Consider the following 18,194-nt stretch of genomic DNA (forward strand, 5'->3'; position numbering starts at 1 on the left):
AGGCCAGTAATTCCCAGTTGTCAGTGTTTATACTACATTTTTTAGATTTGTCTTGAGACAGTCTTTAAACCTCTTTTGTTGACCACCAGCATTATGCTTTCCATTTTTAAATTCGGAATAGAGTAGTTGCTTTGGAAGACGATCATCAGGCATCTGCACAACATGACCAGTCCAATGAAGCTGAGGTTGAAGAATCATTGCTTCAACACTACTGCTTACCAGGAAGGTGAAGGTGAAGGGTGCTGTGGCAGGGAACCTGTGTGGTGCAAACACAGAGAACTAATCCAGCACTCCTTTCAGTTTTCCACCATGCTGACCTCCCTGCCACCTCAGCCCTCTCCTTCCCAGTAAGCAGCAGTGACTCAGCTGCTGGGAGGTCAGGAGAGTACGGCCACCCTACCATGCCATCTGCTACTGGTAAAAAGGGTGACCCTAACAATATGAATACAAATCCACAATCACGGAATACCTTACACTTTAGTAAAAGCTGCAACAACTGCATGTAATGGGGAAAATGGTTGTCTGAGCAGCTTGGGCCCTGAAAAGGAGGAGGTGACATTGACAGAAAGGGGATAACCTGAAAGGAGAGGCATCCCATGAGCCTTTGAGGCATAGAAAAGACACAACGCAGTATGTGGCACTCTGCCTTGTTGATTTTAAGGGCATGGCAATACAGTGGTACCTTGGGTTACGTACGCTTCAGGTTACATACGCTTCAGGTTATAGACTCCGCTAACCCAGAAATAGTGCTTCAGGTTAAGAACTTTGCTTCATGATGAGAACAGAAATCGTACCCTGGCGGCACGGCGGCAGCAGGAGGCCCCATTAGCTAAAGTGGTGCTTCAGGTTAAGAACAGTTTCAGGTTAATAATGGACCTCCAGAACGAATTAAATACTTAACCCGAGGTACCACTGTAGTCTAGAACCACACCCAGGGAAGAAACAAGTAGCCCTGCACAATGTAAATTCAACAAAGTTTCATACCTACAAACTTTCTGCATTCGTATTTCCTAATCTGAGCTTCCCGTTGGAGTTTTGAATACTTAGATGAGTAAACCACATAACATATTCTGCTTTCAGAATCTGTAATATTTCTGATGCAGAATTATTGAAGTAATCTCGCTGTGACTTCAGACAGAGAGAGAAAAGGTGCAAAATAATGGGTTTATGGCAGTTGTTTTTTTTAAATATATTTTTAGGTGGAATAAGAAATTTATTGTGATAAGTTTCTTTCCTCCTTTTTTTGCAAAATGGAAGAAACAGAGAGAACATCTGTTCTCCCTCCGCCTTGTGTTATTGCAGAAAATGTAATGGATAATATGTAAAGAGCCCACATTTTGCTTTCATTATGTAGAATGGGCCTCTGCCTTGTGTTTGTTTATTTTAAACATATTACACTTTGTACATTCAGAACTAGACATCTTCAAGCATGATGCTTCCCATGGCCCAAAGCAAACAGCTCTGATTCTAGCATCCTATTATGCGTGGATGAAAAGCTAGGCTAATAACTAATTTTCATCCTTGCAACACGCACACCCCTGACAAGATTTAAAGCGCTTGTATTTAATGCATGTTTACTAACATTAGCCTAAGGTGGACAATTGGGCAAGGGAGAAACACACCAAACCGGTTCTGCATTACAACGAAGCCATTTTCCCCCACTAGGAAGAACAAAATGAAGAGGGAAAGGCCCCAAAGCAATCACAGACATAAAGAGGAAGAAAATGAAGAAAACCAAGAATACCCTGCGGCAAAGCTGGGCTCTTAGGTTTCAGGAATGCCACTCCCCTTCCCCAGCCCTGCTCTATAGATGTTTTGTTCTTATTATGACCAAGAGTTTATGGGGAAGAGCCAGTTTTGAAGGCCTTGCTGATCAATACCTAGGGATAGGCAAATCTATTCATTTTTATCTCAGTTTTTCATTTTTTTAATCTTAAATTCAGTTTTCCACATCAGTTTGTTTGTTTTTATATTAAAAAAACTCTGTATTCTTAGTGTGAAATTATCCTAATATAACACTTTAGCAAAGCTGTTTCCCCAGATATAATGCATTTGTGTACATTATTTTCACCAATGTATGCATTTTTACGAAGCTTTACCTGAGTTTGTACATTTTTTATGAATATAGCTTAGCTGGAAAACTGCAGTGCAAAATGGAAGGCTGGCTGTGCTTTGGTTTGTTCATTGTTTTGGACACTGTCAATTAGGCAGGCTTGTATTTAATGTGATTTGAAAAAAGTTTCTTCCTACCCTACCCCTGGATGCATACCATTCTGTAAGACTACACTTTTCCTCATTAAGCTCTGGAGCTTTAAAGGATATAGCTTCTGGGGTGCAGGTCTCTCTCCAGGCCTGCCCACAATAAACCATGACAAGTGTAAGGCTTCTTAGGTCTCTTCATGGCTATTTAACACCTAGTGAGAGCTTTATGACCCTATAGTACCTGCTGACACTTAGGTGGAGCCTCACCTCTTGGGCCTCTTGATCAGGCATAGGCAAACTTAGCCCTCCAGCTGTTTTGGGACAACAACTCCCATCATCCCTGACCACTGGTCTTGTTGGCTAGAGATGATGGGAGTTGGAGTCCCAAAACATCTGGAGGGCCGAGTTTGCCTATGCCTGCTCTTGATAATGGCAATGGGGTTCTTTTTTCTAAGTTAGATAAGTCACATCTCACTGGTGGGTCTTGTTGTACTGAATACCACATGGCCTCTGAGAGATTCCCCATGACATTCACAAGAGTTTTTTGCACTGAAGGTGGTCAAACTACACCTATGCAGTGGAGGCTGTTCCATTAAGGCAAATGGGTCACTGCCTCACCAACTTCAGACTGCCTTCAGCCAGCTGCCACGCGGCGACCCGGAAGTACCAGAAAGGGTTACTTCCGGGTTTTGCCGCTCGCGCATGCGCAGAAGCGCAAAATGACGTCACGCGCATGCGCAGAAGCAGCGAATCGCAACCTGCATGTGCGCAGACGCACCGCTGTAGGTTGCACTCTTTTCAAGTTGCGAATGGGCCTCTGGAACGGATTCCATTCACAACCAGAGGTACCGCTGTATTTAGCTTAGCCTTCACCTGCCTTCTGTCCTGCCCACCAGCACTGGTACCAAGCCCATGTTTTGCGCTTCAGCTTCTAGTTGGGGTCTGCAAGATTTGAGTTAAATGCATAAAATCCTGGATGCTTTGGCAATGGCATGTTTAGTCAGGGCTCCCAAAAGCTGAGGGCATTTCAATATGAAAATACAAGCATTTGCTAGGCATTTAGAAGCTTCCACCATCCTGCCCTTTTTGTGCAGGTTTCTTGTTACATGAAGATGAACCTTGACACCAGTGGAACAACTCCCATTGTTCTTGTTTTAAAACTGTACAAGTATTTTGCCTCATTGTGTCCACCTTTGAGGGTCATTCATGCATAGCATAAGTCTCTCCCTCCAGACTGCCTGTGTCTGAAAAATGAAAAACTAAGAGAAACTAAAATGGGCAGATTTGCCCTTATGTGTGAACTAGCCTTATGTCAAAATACTCAGTCTCAACTGGGGTGTGTCTGTCTGTGTGTGTGTGTGTGTGTTCTACCACTAGAGCGTACTGTTTTACAGTCAGTGCAGAAAGGAGAAGTGCTACAATAACAACATAATTTTATTCTTGAGGATAAGAACAGAAGTTTGGCATATGACAAACTGGGCAATCAACGTGATTAAAAGAGGCCTGACTCACCGTCTCTGTCTTGTGAAAATACTACCACATTAGTTTTTCAGGGAAAGTTCAGGTAAAAGCTAGAGACAACTAGTGTGAAGATGTAAACAGCCACAAGGAAATGCTTTCAGCCATATGGTGTGCCTTGTATTTCAACACATGTGGTCAACAGTTTTCTCTCAAGATGATCAAAAAACATACACATTCACTCAAATGAAGGATAAGAAATCTGTGCAATTTTCTCCTGCTTTTCAGCATCTTAGCTTTACCCTTCAAACTTTTTTTTAATGACTACAATGCATGAATCATTTCAAATGAACCACCGACAACAGGAAGTGTGGGCTTTAATGTTCCAGTTTTGGAGGCAGTGGATAGTGATAGCTTTGCATATGGGAGAACCAGGTTGAATCACATGGAACCTTTGTGTGGCCATGGGCAAGTCAATCTCAGCCTCGGCAGCTTTTATGTAAAATACAGATTTATCATTATATTATATTTTATCATTATCAAGTTTGTTTATATGCTGCTTTCCCAGCAATGTTCAATGCAGTTCACAATAACATTACGACACAAACACCAATACAACAATAGAACAAAGGTATATAAAATGGCATAAGCATACTGTATGAAATCCATTATTAAAACATTTCAGAAATCATAGCATTTATCTTCACACTAGCCAGTTAACAAAACAACATCCTATCAATTAAATTCCACCATTATTGAGATTGGCACAAAAGTATCCATTTGGCTAGCTAACTTATCCATAAGGTCTAATCATGAGGTCTACTAGGCCACACGGACTCTCCTAGAACCTTGGCACTGAGGCCGGGAATTCCATGTTCTCAAGGGCCGTTGCCTAGCAATGGAACTTGTGACCATTTGAACTGAGGTTCCTGCATTCTCAGCATCTCGAGGTTTGCAGTGGTGGCCTGTAGTGACCTTCGCTCAGTCACTACATTAGAAGATGGCATCCCAAAGATTCCTGGAGGTAAGTGGAGGTTGCCATGGCCAGAGGACCTAACTAGAACCTAGATTAATGGTCTCACCAAGTTTGGTGAAGAGCTATCCAAAGTCAAAGAAAGGGCTGAGCTTTGCCCAAGTTGTAGGAAGGGGAGAATGCCGAAAAGGAAAATTTAGTGTTCTATATTGCAGTCGATTAAATATTATTTTGAACAGAGGATTGCTTCTGATTTATGTACATGTGAATCTGGGAGAGGCTTCATTTCTATTTCTACATATGCTGGATGTTATCTTTGTACTATAGTTTGGAGGGAAAGGGAAAAACAGAGGAAGAAAAGAGTGTGAGCAGCTCGCCCAGTGGAGGGGAAGGGGGTGCCGGATGGATCTGGTTTTTCTGCAGAGCTAATGCCCACCTGTCCCCCAACTGTCATGTGGCGGCAGCCATTTCATCAGGCTGCCTCAGTGGGAGATATGAGAACAGCATTCTAGACCCTGGGGCCTGGGCTTGTGAGTTGTCTTTTCCTCTGCCCTCCTTGCCCCCTTTCCTTGTGTGTTATATTTCTGTTGGTCAGATTGTTTATTACAATAGAAGTCTGCGATTAGGGAGTTTCTTGCATTTGATTTCATGGAAGTCTCTCTTTGAGCCTTTTTGGCTTAGGAGAGGGGTACAAATGCTCTAAAGGAATGAATGGATGAATAAGGTCTCTAAGGAAATTGAGGGCAGAGATTTTCAGTTTCTTTCCCAACCTACCTTGCCTGCACTTTCCTGATCAACACAAAAACATGAATGGGTCTGATCCACTCCTCACATTCTGACGTTCCTGTTTCTCTTTTCTTGTGGACAGGGAATTGATTTTGACGAGGATCAAATATCAGAAATCAGCCTGGAAGAAGGGGAGGATCTTCCTCCAAGGTAATGCTGTGCTAATCCCCTCCCACCAATCATCAATTGCTTTCAAAAGCCCCCCCCCCCCAATCCATTTCTATGGTGGTGGTGCTTGGGGTCTTTGAAGGATGGGAGGCAATAAAACTTTTTTACACAAGTGCTACTCCTCTCTCCCCTCAGGAGCCCAACCACAGGTTCACCGGATGCGGCTGATGTTCCTCCCGAAGGCTTCAGCAAGGACCAGCTGAAGGCCAGACTTACAGATATCGTCACCACGATGAAGAGTAGGAAAAAGATGGTCCGAAGGAAGGTGCTCCGAGAGCTTTCCAACCTCCTGCAGAAGATCCAGGAATATGTGAGTTACTGAAGCAAAGCACTGCAACCATGCAGGGCTGTCAAGGCCTTCAGGCTGCTCCTTCTAGGCCCACCCTGCAAGGTGCCCAAGGGACAATCAGGCATCCCAGCACATACCCAATTTTAAGAACAGAGCTGGGCCATAGCAGAATGAATCCTAGTGAGTAAAACAGCTGATAAAAGAAGTAAAAAGCAAACATCAGGAAAAGAGGGGTGGGAAGTCAAAAAGAAATTGGTATTTTCTGTATAGGATGCTAAGTGTTTTGGAATGTTTTGAAGATTTAATAAAAATGTTTTATGAAAAATGGTGAAGGGTTGCTTCTCTTATCAGTCCCTTCTCTGGGTTTCTTCTCAGCCATCGGTAGTGCTTCCTGCATCCTCCCTTGGCCAACTGGTGGCGATTTCCTATCTGTGTGCATTGGATCCAGACCTGGAGTGCAGGCAGTGGGCAGCAGAGGCCCTCTGCCATCTTCTGCCCATCCTGCGACGCAACGAAGGTAAGATTGGAAGAATGCATCACAGCATGGGGTGGGGTGAACAAGACCCGAACTAACTTTGGCTTTCCTTTGCAGAGATGCTGGCACAAACGTCAAGGAACCAAACACTCATCATTAGAGCTCAGAATTCCACCGGAGGACCGGTTCCTGAATTGTTCAATGACTGCTACTCTCTTGCCAGGGTAAGTCGCTGTTACACAAGGCACAGCAGTCTCTCAAGCCACATGTTCTGGGTTCCGCAGAGAAAGCACCTGGGCTTTCTGCTTCCCAGCCCTGCCCTGTGGGCATCTCTGACCTTCCTCTCTTGCTTCAGGTCTTTGGCGCCTTTCTCCCTGCGGAGCAGCTCTTGGAGGCCATGTGCTTCCTGGCCAGCAACCTGGTTCTTGAGAACAGCTTCGACCCCTTGGATATCTCCCACCTGCTGCAAGAGTTCATCAAGCAGTTTAGCAGCAAAGCAGTAGAGGTAAGGTGTCTTCAAAGGTAGGAGAGAAGAAGAATCTCCGATTTGGTGTAGGGGAGGCAACCTAATGCCATTGGGTGGCCAGGATACATGTTTGTTGAGAGGGCCCTGTCAATGTCAGGACAAGAAGCTCAGCCAAGGGTCCTGAGAAACATGGGTTCAGGAATGGGGAATCCTCCTCCTCCTGGGAGCAGACTGGTAAGCTTTTCTCTTGGCCCAAAATGGAGAGGGGAACTGGTTCCCTGGAGCTGCCTGTGTCCAATACTCCCAAGGACCCTGATTGGTACCTTTGAAGGAAGATGGCTGTGATGGCACAGGTCAAGGGTCCCTCTTTCTATGAGGGATGGAGGGATCTGCCTGCAGACAGCCCTGCTTCCTTGTACTCTCCAAGCAACCCTCTCCTTTTCTTTGACAGGTGGAGGTGCTGTTGGAGGTCTTCTACAAAATCACCCAGGGGCCTACAGTGGAGGGCAGAAACATGGCCGTCTTCACTTTCTCCATCTTGTTACACCACCACCTGGTGAAAGTGGTTGAATACCTCCTCCAGTTTCCCTTTGGGTATGGAGCCCTCCAGGTTCTACTGGGCTAAGGGGAAGGTTGGCAAGCTGCAGGGCTTGCTCAGAAAGCCCTAGCTGCCATTTCCTCTCTCTGGAGCATGGCAGCAAGCAGAAGACTTGAATCTGACCATTGCTCTTGTTTTTGCATTCACAGAGACTGCGAGAGAGTATGGAAGGAGGTTTTGGCATCGGCCAACCAAGAACAACTGCTCCACCTCATGGCCGAGCAGCTTTACCAAAGCCCCTTGGCAGAATCTGCCACCCAAGTGGTAAGAACGAACCACCTGCTTTCTGGCTTCCTTCTTCCCAGGGTAATATCGAGGGGTTTCTGTATTCTGCAGAAAAGCAGGGAAAGTGACTTGCACCTCTCTCTTCTACAACAACATCTCACCAGCCTGTTCCATGCCATCCTCAGGATAGAGGAATACAAGGCAGCTGTGCGCCGGAATTTCCCACAGCTGCTGATCGCTCTCCTGTGGATGGTTGTCAGCTTCCACTACGACCAGGAATTCCTTGGGTGAGTAGTGTGTTGCAAAGGGGCCAATGGAGTTGTTTCCCCTTCAGCCTCTGGGGGTTTCCAGTCCAACTTGGTTTTCTAAGGGAGGCTCTCCTTCAGGCGGCTGTTAGGGAGGAAGGATGGGGAAGGAATGTGAGTGTGTGGCAATGACCCTCCTGGTAAAACTGGCCTTGCTTTTGTTACAGAGGGGCTAAGGAAGTTCTGTACCTCCTTCTCGGCACCACTGGAGAGGAAGTAGAGACAGCCATCATAGACCAACTTTTCTGCCTGGAGAATTTCAGCCAGGGGTTGTCTGCCATGGTGAGGCAAGAGGAAGAACAAGGTGACCTTCTAATGGTCTGGCAAATGGAGTTGAAGGCACAGGATCAGACTGTGCCCCTGTTTGCTTCCTGCTGTGTCTCTCCCTTCCTTACCAATATCTGCTTCTCCATTTCAGAGCTGTCGGAAAGCGACGCTGGTGGATCCCTCTCATGGTAGAAAACATCACTGCTGCTCTCAAGGACCAGGAGTTTGCCGGAATGCCACAAGTAGCAGCAGCTATCTACATCGAGGTGAGGGGGACTGACGCGGGAGGAAATGGGTGCAGCAAGGAGGCCCTGGCTTGGTTTCTGCCGAGTGTTGGGCTTTGTGTTCCTCAGCTCCCCTTGTGTCCTTGGTTCCCCAACCAGCCTTCATCAGAATTTGGACCTTGCAGCTGTCTTTAGCTTCCATATTCTGTGGCTTTTGTCAAGGCTACTTTGAGCCTAAGGACTGTTGCCTGTTTTAGTGTTCCTTGGAGTAGACCCATTGGATTTGATGTCCATGACAAACGTGGGTCCATTCACTTCAGTGGCTTTGCTTTGTGCAGAACTACAGATGGTGGATAAAAAGAGAACCTGCCTCAACCTCTCATCACTGAAGAGTTTCTTTCTCTTTGGGCCTCTTTAGCTGCTCAGCTGCCGTCTGCAGATCTATCCCTGTGAGGATACACTGGAGCAGCTCCTCACCTGGCTGGAACATGACCACCTGCAAGTCCGGAAGCTCAGCGTCAGAGGGATAGTCCTGCTTCTGGACTCTGACATGGCAAGTGATGCTCAGAGGGAGGGAGGGGGGTACAGATCCCATTTCTAATCATGGCCCAGCACTCTTTTGCTGACATAATGCTGAAGGGCCTGTGCTAAAAGAAAAAACATGGGGCCTTTCAGACCTTTGAAAAGATGCTCTCTTTTGTGCAGGACCCTTCGCTTCTGTGGCTGTTGCTGCTGGATTCCCTCCCTTGTGCAGACGCCAATGTCCTCCCAGACTTGATGCACCTGGTAGACCAAGCTTACCTCTCCAGGGAGCTGGGAGAGGAAGAGATGAAGATGCTGGCGGCAACCTACTGCGGTCTGGCTGCCCATGTGAGTATCCTCACACACTGTGGAGGAGGAATGCTTTGGAAGAGGAAGAGTGGTGTTTAGACTGGCATGCAGTGGAGATCTGGCTTCAGGAGGGTGTTCCTCTGGAGCACTTTCTCTTGGAAGCCTGCCTGGAAATCACACGGGGGAGGAGGATAGGGGGCTGAGCAGCCTCAAAACACCCCGGTGGGCAGGTGAAAAGATACTGCTCTGATGAGAAACACAATCTCTGATGTTTTCTGCCTACAGGAGGAAGACTCTGTCCGGGCCTCAGCCATCCAACATCTGGGGCTGCTTTGGGGCTGGGTGAGAGACCAAAGGCTTCCCATAACAACAACAGAAGAAGAAGCCATTCATGAACTGGTCGTCGTCCTCATTCACCTCGAAGACGAGGATGAGGTTGCCAAGGTGAGGGCCAAGGAGGTGGACTTACACAGTAGGAGGGAGGGATTGTTCTCAGGAGCTTCCGAGATTTCTTTTACGGCAATTTGTAACCCTCTTCTCTTCTTGTGTTGCAGGCCGCAAGGAGGGCTCTTTCCCATCTAGCCCCACAAGTCAAGTGGTGGGTGCATCCCAACAAATTTAGCCTCCACTTTGCTCTCCACCAGGCTGCCAAGCATCTGGTAAGGTCCCTCTGCTTCGTTGGCAACTTTGCCCAGGGATGTCCTTGGGGGTGCAAGGCTCTTCTGCTGCACTCTCAAGCCTGTCTGATGCCACTTCTCCTTTGTCTTTGCCAACAGAGCAAGACCTTCAGCAAGAACATCCTTCGGAGTGCTGCCTTGACATGTACAAAGCCGTCTGCCAACAGGCTGCCAGCAGTCTCCAGGGTGGCAGCTCTGCTTCTGGGTAAGTCAAGCAATGTCCTTCCCTGGTAGGGATGGACAGAAACGTCTTGGAAACAATGGCAGGGAGGATGGGCATGTCCCCAGGCCGCTTGCTAGATCCCTATCTGCGCCCAGATCTTGCTCTGAGTGCTCCACGAGGGTGGAGGCCTCTAGAGGCATCAGAGCATACCTGTCCCCCTGTCAAGCTGCCTCTGTCTCCACTGCTTTGCACCGAGATGATGTCCCTTTTCTTGCCCTGTCTCTCTAGGTCATCTGGCTTTCCGGGATGCCAGTTTCATCCAGAGCCAAGACATGGTATCCTATGGCACATGTAAGTGAGATGTACGGAGGCCAGGGAGGGATGCTTCTGCTGAGAAAGGGCTTTAGGGGAAGGCAGATTCCCAGATGTATGTGCAGACAGAGGTGCCACAAGATGAACATGCAAAGAGGATTGGAATGCTCTCTCTCACACACAAATATTCCCCTACCCCACACGCTGGTCCTGGGAGGAGCTCTGGTGGGGGTGCTTTGCAAGTTTTTGCCTTGTGAAAAGCTGATTCCTCCTCCTCAAGGGGAACCACCACTGCTTGTGTCCTGGTTGGGGTGGATACCCTGTGGACTCCTGCATCCCCACCTACAACCAGCGCACCTCCCCGGCCCGATTGCTGGGGCCACCCGACGGCTGTCTTAATATTTTTGATGGATGGCTCTTTTCCTATGCATCTCCACCTTGCTCAACCTTTCTCCCTTGCCACTCAGGGCTGGAAGAGATGTAGCAGCATGAGGAAGAAGGGCTCAGGAGGACAGGGAGGAGCTGCCTGAACATCATGCAGCGGGCCTGTAAACATCGGCAGAAAGGCAGGGTCCAGCGCCTTGTGAGGAGGCTGCTCCGCTGTGTTCACAGGGAACCTTACCCGCAGGACTTCCTGAGCTGCATGCCAGGTGAATGAGACATCTGGTGGGCTATTTGGACATCTGGTGGGCTGTTTGGATGTGATGTTTCTCAAGGAGCCCCTTTTTCCTCCTGGCAGAACATCCAGCGCCAGTCCAAGGCAACGTGGACATCAGAGTTGTGCTACAGAGATTCCATCTTCTGCTCTCCGCGGGATCCAGTCTGGACCAGCACCAGGAACATCAACGCCATCAGGATCGATGAAGAGGAGTGGTGCTGCCCTCACGACCTTCCATACATAGCGGTAGGAAACCTTTTTGTTGTTGTTGTATTTCTTGTTGATGTTGTTCTTGATTGTTGTTCTTATTGATGGATTTTGAATCTCAGGGTGGTTCACAACAGCAAGCTGCAGTATACGAAGCACAAAATACATAATAAAAATAATCACTGCACAAAATTAATGATAAAAATATCAGAACATAATAAAAATTAAAATAATAAAAAACATATGCACAACGAATAAACAATACAAAAGCCCCGAAAACAACACTCCAGCCCACAAATACAAAATCTAAATCAACATATCACATTTAACCGTTTAGAACAACCCTGCCCTGCAAATCAAACAGCACCCGCCCAATATAAAACCCCATCTTTGTTAAAACAGTCATGTTAACACAAGGGGGCTGGCCCACGATCTGGTCCTACCCCCTAAGTGCCGCCCCCAAAGGGACAATCTTATCTTTGTTGTTTCCCCTTTGTTAGGGGTCCCACCCCCAGGACAGGCAGGCTCCCCCAGTTGCTGGTGTACGCCCGGGGTCCGGTTCCTTGCAGGTCTCTCTGCCGTCCTCTTGAGTGAGGGGTGGCAGGCAACCCCCAAGCAGTAACTTTCTTCCATTTCTTTGTTAGAAAACACCTCTCCCTTTTTAATTTTTCTTTTCACCAACAGCGGGGATTATGTTGGGGACAACTAGAGGGACTAACATTCATAAGATTTAATACCCTTTCTAACATAATCTCTTTTCTCTCTTTCCTGCATGGAACAAAACCGTGATGGGAAATGGCGGCCTATCTGCTGGAGCCTGGGGGGAGACCTCCGGAGAAAAGAGGACCCCTGCAAGAATGTCATCAGCCAGGAAAGGAGCTGCCCTGAAGACAACACCTGCAACATCGACCCTCCATCTAGCAGTGAATTTGAGGACTGGACACTTTTTATTGACTCTTTCAGGACTTAAAACAGCAAACAGGACTTTTTTTTAGTGAGATAGATAGGTTAAAATGGATGTATAGAATAGTATAGGCAAAATATGTAGCATTCAAGGATAGGTATGCTAGATAGTATTTTGTATATTATTTTTGTTCCTTCTTTTTTATAAACATCTTTGTTCTTTTCTCCCTCATTTCCCCCCTTCCCATCACTTTATTTCTTTATAATTGTAATTATTTTATTAAAAATATATTTTTAAAAAAGGGTAAATATGGATCTTATGGTTTATGTTAAAATGTGTAAAAAATCATTTTGTAAAAAATGAGTAATATTTTTGTTAAAAAGAGAAATAGGTCTTTTGGTTTGTGAAAAGTAAGCTAGTAAGGGAAATCTCTACACACTTCCCTGGAAGGATGCCCCGTCATCCCAAGATGGAGACACAGAGGCTAGTGGCAGCAGGGGTTGCATCTGGTGAGTTGGGAGGATGCTGGAATCTGGAGAGGCAGGAGATTGTCTTGCTCTGAGCTGGACCCAGAGCTTTGGCCTGGGGCAACCCTGGGAAGCTAATGGGGAAGCAAGATCGGTTGGAGGGTTTCTGCTGTGATACGCTTCATCCTAGCATCTATGTTAGCATCTGTGTGCAAGCAAAGCCTAATATCCCAAAGAAACCCCAGTCTTCACTCCAAGGAAACTGAACCCAGGCTAAGGGCAGGCAGCCCTGGAGTCGTCTGCCGCTCAGAGAATGGGGATGTCCACAACTGTCCCTTTTCAGCATCCTGCCCCACTTCCTCCTCAGTTCTCTCCAAATGCATCTCACCTGCAAGCTAGGTAACAACTGAGCAAACTTTTTGTTTAGGGATGATTTATGTTTAGGCAGCCCTGTTTAGGGAAGCTTTTAATGTTTAATAGGTTATTGTATTTTAGTGTTTTGTTGGAAGCTGCCCAGAGTGGCTGGGGAAACCCAGCCAGATGGGCGGGGTATAATAAATTACAGTGGTGCCCCGCAAGGCGAATGCCTCGCAAGACGGAAAACCCGCTAGACGAAAGCGTTTTCCCTTTTGGAGGCGCTTCACAAAACAAATTTCCTATGGGCTTGCTTTGCAAGACGAAAATGTCTTGCGAGTTCCTGGGCGGTTTTTTTCCTCCCCCCCCCCTTTTCTAAGCCGCTAAGGTGCTTATCAGCTGATCTGCTAAAAGCCGCTAATAGCGCTAATCCGCTAAGCTGTCAATGGGCTTTCTTTGCAAGACGAAAAAACCGCTAGACGAAGAGACTCGCAGAACGGATTCTTTTCGTCTTGCGAGGCACCACTGTAGTATTATTATTATTATTATTATTATTATTATTATTATTATTATTATTATTATTATTGAGAGAGAGCTAGCATGGCAAGTTGTTTGACTTCCATTGGCCAGTGTGGTTAACATGAAGGAATATTCAACATTATCAGAGATTCTAACATTTGAACAAGGAACCTCATAGCTAAGGGTTGGGATCTGGCCTAGAAAAGGACTTGGGAGTCCTCTTCAAGTTTGAAAAAGAAATATGTTGGTTACTAGCAGGCCTGGCATTACAAAGGCGGCTTCATCTGGGATAAATACCTTGCTTCCTTAATACAAAACTCTCTTTGCAGGTATTGTTGGATACCAACTCTACTAAGCCCAAGCCAGTCCTCTTTCCCACAATTCCTCACAGCTCCAGCCACTAACTTCAGGTACTTTGGACCCCGGGGGTGACGTGCAGCGGAAATTAATAATGCAGAGTTTTTAAGTGAAAGAAGAAGAGCTTGGCTGAGTTAAAATAAACTTCTCCGTGGTTCCAAACAGTTTGACCGAGATTACATGCTGACTCTGCTCATAACTGAGGCAGACTGACTCTAACTGAAAACTTACTGAGAGAAAATGGCTGCCAAGTCACGTGTCAGAGTGACTCAGCAGTTAGCAGTTAGGCCTGGCTAACTTGAGTAGGCCCAAATGACTGGGCAGTCCCAGCACTTCCCAGCCTGCTTTGCTGCTTTTGCTCTCATGTGTCTTTGTCACATGACACTCCCCAAAGACCTAGAGAGCAGAAATATATATATATATTTTTAAAAATAATATTTATTAAAATTTTAGAGGTTACAAAAATAAAAAAATAAAAACACCATATCAAACAAAAACAAAACAACGCATCACAATAAGGAAGAATAAAAAGAAGGGGGAAAAAGAAAAAACACAGCTAATCTTCCCATAACTTGTCTTTCATTTGCTTGTTTCCTTGACCTCCTCACACTTCCCTTTTTTGTATTCTAGTTCGGTTAACTATTTCAGCAAATCCTTTCCATCTTTTCCACTTTTTGTTCTGTAATTTATCTTAATATAATGTAACTTTGCTTTCCCTCCTTTCACCAATTAACAGTCTATTTTTTCCTAAACCCTTATAACATTTCTGCTAAAACCGCATAACTTCATTCCAACATCCTTCTAACATTCATTAAATTTACAATGTTTCTGTAGATAGTCTTTAAATTTCTTCCAATCTTCTTCCACGGACTCTTCTCCCTGGTCTCGGATTCTGCCAGTCATTTCTGCCAGTTCCATGTAGTCCATCACCTTCATCTGCCATTCTTCCCGGGTGGGTAAATCTTGTGTCTTCCAGTACTTTGCAATCAGTATTCTTGCTGCTGTTGTAGCATACATAAAGAAAGTTCTGTCCTTCTTTGGCACCAATTGGCCGACCATGCCAAGGAGAAAGGCCTCTGGTTTCTTCAGAAAGGTATATTTAAATACCTTTTTCATTTCATTATAGATCATCTCCCAGAAAGTCTTTCTAGAGAGCAGAAATATAAACAGGCTGGGAAGTGCTGGGACTGCACAGTCATTTGGGCCTACTAAAGTTATTCAGGCCTAACTGCTAACTGACATGTGGCTCATTCTCCTTATAAGTAGCAGCCATTTTCTCTCTGTGTTCTCTGAAAGATTTCAGTCAGAGTCAGTCTGCCTCAGTTATGAGCAGAGTCAGTATGTAACCTCAGTCAATGTTGTTTATGGAGAAGTTGTTTTTAACTCAGTAAAGCTCTTATTTTTTCACTTAAAAACTCTGCATTATAGTCAAACCTTGGGTTAAAGGTGCTTCAGGTTGAGCGTTTTCAAGTTACCCTCTGCAGCGACCCAGAAATAATGGAGTGTGTTACTTCCGGGTTTCGCCACTCGCGCATGCGCAGACGCTCAAAATTACATCACGCGGATGTGCGGAAGCGGCAAAACGTGACACACGCAGATGCGCAGTCGTGTCTTACGTTCTACTCAGGATGCAAACGGGGCTCCGGAACGGATCCCGTTCGCATCCAGAGGTAACACTGTGTTAACTTACGCTGCACGTCAATGGGTTGTATCTTTGGCTCACTGAATTTAGCAGACATGGCTAACTTAGACCCAGTAATTTCATTGAGTCTACTCTGAACAGGGCTTAGTTGGGTACAACCCTTTAGGCCTGAACTGGCCTGCACATTGCATTGAACCATAGGGTGGCCACATGCCCTACTTTACAGAGGACAGGTCTGTATCTGAAGGGCTGTCAGAGGACAGTCCTTTATTTGAAAAAGTCATTTTTATTGACTGACTTGTCCAAGCCTAGTTTAAATATAAGGAACCAAAAGCGGGGTGACCAGGGGTATTCAATTTGCCCATCAATAGTGACCACCTTGACAGCAGACTGAGCAGGCACACAATTCAGCTGACCACAGTCTTCCCCACTATGGTGAGATGTGTTTAAATTTAAATTGTAGCAATCATTTGTATATTTGCGTTTATCCATATATATATTAGCATATTTAAATTTTATGAAAGTAGTTCTCGTCCTTTTTTTGGTGATGAATGTCCCCTTTTCTGGTGATTTGTAATGGAGCATCAGACTCCAAAATCAGGTTGATGTGTAGTGAATATGAGGCAGAGGGAAGTTCTGCTTTCCTAGTCAGACTGCTCTATCGACGACAGGCATATCAATGGACATACCAGCAGTGAGAAAGAAATACTTTCTGAGGTATGCACAACCAACAGAACAATCTTGGCATGTTTACTGCCATACTATTGCACACAATCTTAGTTCCAGGTAAGTGTGTGCAGGATTTCAGTCAAAATGACCATTTGTGCTATACCACCTCCAGTAGAAATACAATTTGTAACTTCAAATGTCATCCTGGAAAAATGCTGCGTTTTGTGACAATTGGCTAGCTGGTCTTTGGGAAGGAATTTATGTTCAGTCAGTGCTGTTCTCTCTAGAAAGGAGGATTTCTGAACAAAAACCTCTACCTCTTCATGCCCAAAGGCATATAATAAATTGAGTCTGATGTGCCAATATGGACAAGTGACCTGCAGCTGTACAGTACCAATTTTGTTATGATCCTTGCTGCTTTACCAGGAGGTTGAAGACACAATGTGGGCCTGGCTGAGCTTGTATTTGGATGTGGGTCAAAAGAATTTAATGCACAACCAGTGAATTTCTTAAGGCCTCGTTCAGGAAGAACTTGAGGCCACAAATGCTGTGAAAATGCTGTAAAAATATCTACCACTGTACTTCTTTACACCTACACAGACACAGACACATTTCTTATGAAGTTTCAAGCATTGCTTGTGTGTGTGTTCAGCAATACAAAATGCAAAGAAATAATACTATCACATAGCATCCAGTGACAGAAACGTTGGACAAAAACTTATTTATTCATTTATTTATTGCATATAATCTAGGACTGCCATACACCTGGATTTTCCTGGACATTGCTGGGATTTCAATGGGTGGAACTGATGTCCGAGCTCAACAACTCTGGCGTTTGTCAGTAATGTAGGCGTCTCTCCTTTAAAAGCTCAACCATTTTGGTGGTTTCCTTTAAAAAAGCCCTGCAACTTTCAGGATGTTTTGGCAACTCTAATATAATCAGGGTGATGCTCTAACATGGAGGGTGGAGGAGATAGGCTGATTGTTGCAGTCCAGGATTTGAAATACCAGAAGCAGCTTCATGTTAAGAAAACAAATGGTTTAAACTGTGTGTGTGTAAGAAAATGTATTTTAATAGCTTGCTAAAACTTCTAATAAAATAAAATCCAAACATGTTTTTCTTCACAGAATCATAGAATCTTAGAGCTGGAAGGGACCCCGAGGGTCATCTAGTCCAACCCCCTGCGATGCAGGAATCTCAGCTAAAGTGTCCATGGCAGATGGCCATCCAACCTCTGCTTAACAACCTCCAAGGAAGGAGAGTCCACAAGCTTTCGTGGGAGTCTCTTGCACTGCTGAAGGCCTCTTACTATCAGAAAGTTTTTCCGAATGTTTAGTCAGAGTCTTCTTTCTTGCAACCTGAAGCCATTGGTTCGAGTCCTACCCTCCAGAGCCGGAGAAAACAAGCTTGCTCCCTTCTCCATCCTTAAGATGGAGCCCTTAAGATATTTGAAGATGGCTATCATATCTCCTCTCAGTCTCCTCTTCCCCAGGCTAAGCATACCCAGCTCCTTCAAGGGCTCCTCATAAGCCTTGATTTCCAGACCCTTGATCATCTTGGTTGCCCTCCTCTGCACATGTTCCAGCTTGTAAACATCCATTTTAAATTGTGGTGCCTAGAATTGGACACAGTATTCCAGGTCTGACCAAGGCAGAATAGAGTGGGACTATTACTTCCCCTGATCCAAACCCTAGACTTCTGTTGATGAAGCCTAGAGTAGCATTAGCTTTTTTTGCAGCTGCATCACACTGTTGACTCATGTTAAGCTTGTGGCCCACCAAGACCCCTAGATCCCTTTCACATGTACTGCTAGTAAGCCAGGTGTCCCCCATCCTATATTTCTGCATCTGGTTCTTCCTGCCTAAGTGCAGAACCTTACATTTGTCCCTATTGAAATTCATTTTGTTAGCTTGGCCCCAGTTCTCCAATATGTCAATGTCATTTTGAATTCTGATTCTGTCTTCTGTGGCATTAGCTATCCTTCCCAGTTTGGTGTC

General features: G+C 45.5%; 1 protein-coding gene and 2 long non-coding RNA genes across 8 annotated transcripts; 2 read left to right on the forward strand and 1 right to left on the reverse strand.

The window, feature by feature from the left end:
• Positions 1-3,597: 3,597 nt before the first annotated feature.
• On the forward strand, positions 3,598-12,256 carry LOC307227051 (uncharacterized protein). 5 transcript variants are annotated; one of them, XM_079996162.1, is made up of 11 exons: positions 7,572-7,679; positions 7,805-8,227; positions 8,364-8,478; positions 8,855-8,989; positions 9,142-9,306; positions 9,553-9,711; positions 9,822-9,926; positions 10,044-10,149; positions 10,396-10,458; positions 10,887-11,069; positions 11,159-12,256. In XM_079996162.1, exons 3-10 carry the CDS (start codon positions 8,398-8,400, stop codon positions 10,901-10,903), a joined length of 831 nt encoding a protein of 276 aa, XP_079852288.1. In that variant the 5' UTR covers positions 7,572-7,679; positions 7,805-8,227; positions 8,364-8,397; the 3' UTR covers positions 10,904-11,069; positions 11,159-12,256. The 5 variants fall into 5 exon arrangements, with proteins under 5 accessions (XP_079852287.1, XP_079852286.1, XP_079852285.1 ...); XM_079996161.1 differs by lacking the exons at positions 9,142-9,306; positions 9,553-9,711; positions 9,822-9,926; ... (2 more) ...; positions 10,887-11,069; positions 11,159-12,256 and adding exons at positions 3,598-6,856; positions 7,269-7,411 and having other exon boundaries at positions 7,565-7,927; positions 8,113-8,227; positions 8,855-9,105; XM_079996160.1 differs by lacking the exons at positions 9,142-9,306; positions 9,553-9,711; positions 9,822-9,926; ... (2 more) ...; positions 10,887-11,069; positions 11,159-12,256 and adding exons at positions 3,599-5,897; positions 6,252-6,856; positions 7,269-7,411 and having other exon boundaries at positions 7,565-7,927; positions 8,113-9,110.
• Positions 11,342-13,933, reverse strand: LOC307227083. The gene is made up of 2 exons (XR_013843792.1): positions 13,826-13,933; positions 11,342-11,425 (listed from the first exon to the last, which is right to left on the reverse strand). It is a non-coding gene; the product is annotated as an uncharacterized lncRNA (long non-coding RNA).
• A 1,158-nt stretch (positions 13,934-15,091) lies between these two features.
• LOC307227082 lies at positions 15,092-17,309 on the forward strand. 2 transcript variants are annotated; one of them, XR_013843790.1, is made up of 2 exons: positions 15,092-15,223; positions 16,949-17,309. It is a non-coding gene; the product is annotated as an uncharacterized lncRNA (long non-coding RNA). The 2 variants fall into 2 exon arrangements; XR_013843791.1 differs by lacking the exon at positions 15,092-15,223 and adding an exon at positions 15,312-15,962.
• The last annotated feature ends 885 nt before the right edge of the window (positions 17,310-18,194 follow it).

This window comes from Podarcis cretensis, assembly GCF_951804945.1.
Source record: "Podarcis cretensis genome assembly, chromosome: 11".
Taxonomy (NCBI): Eukaryota; Metazoa; Chordata; class Lepidosauria; order Squamata; family Lacertidae; genus Podarcis; species Podarcis cretensis.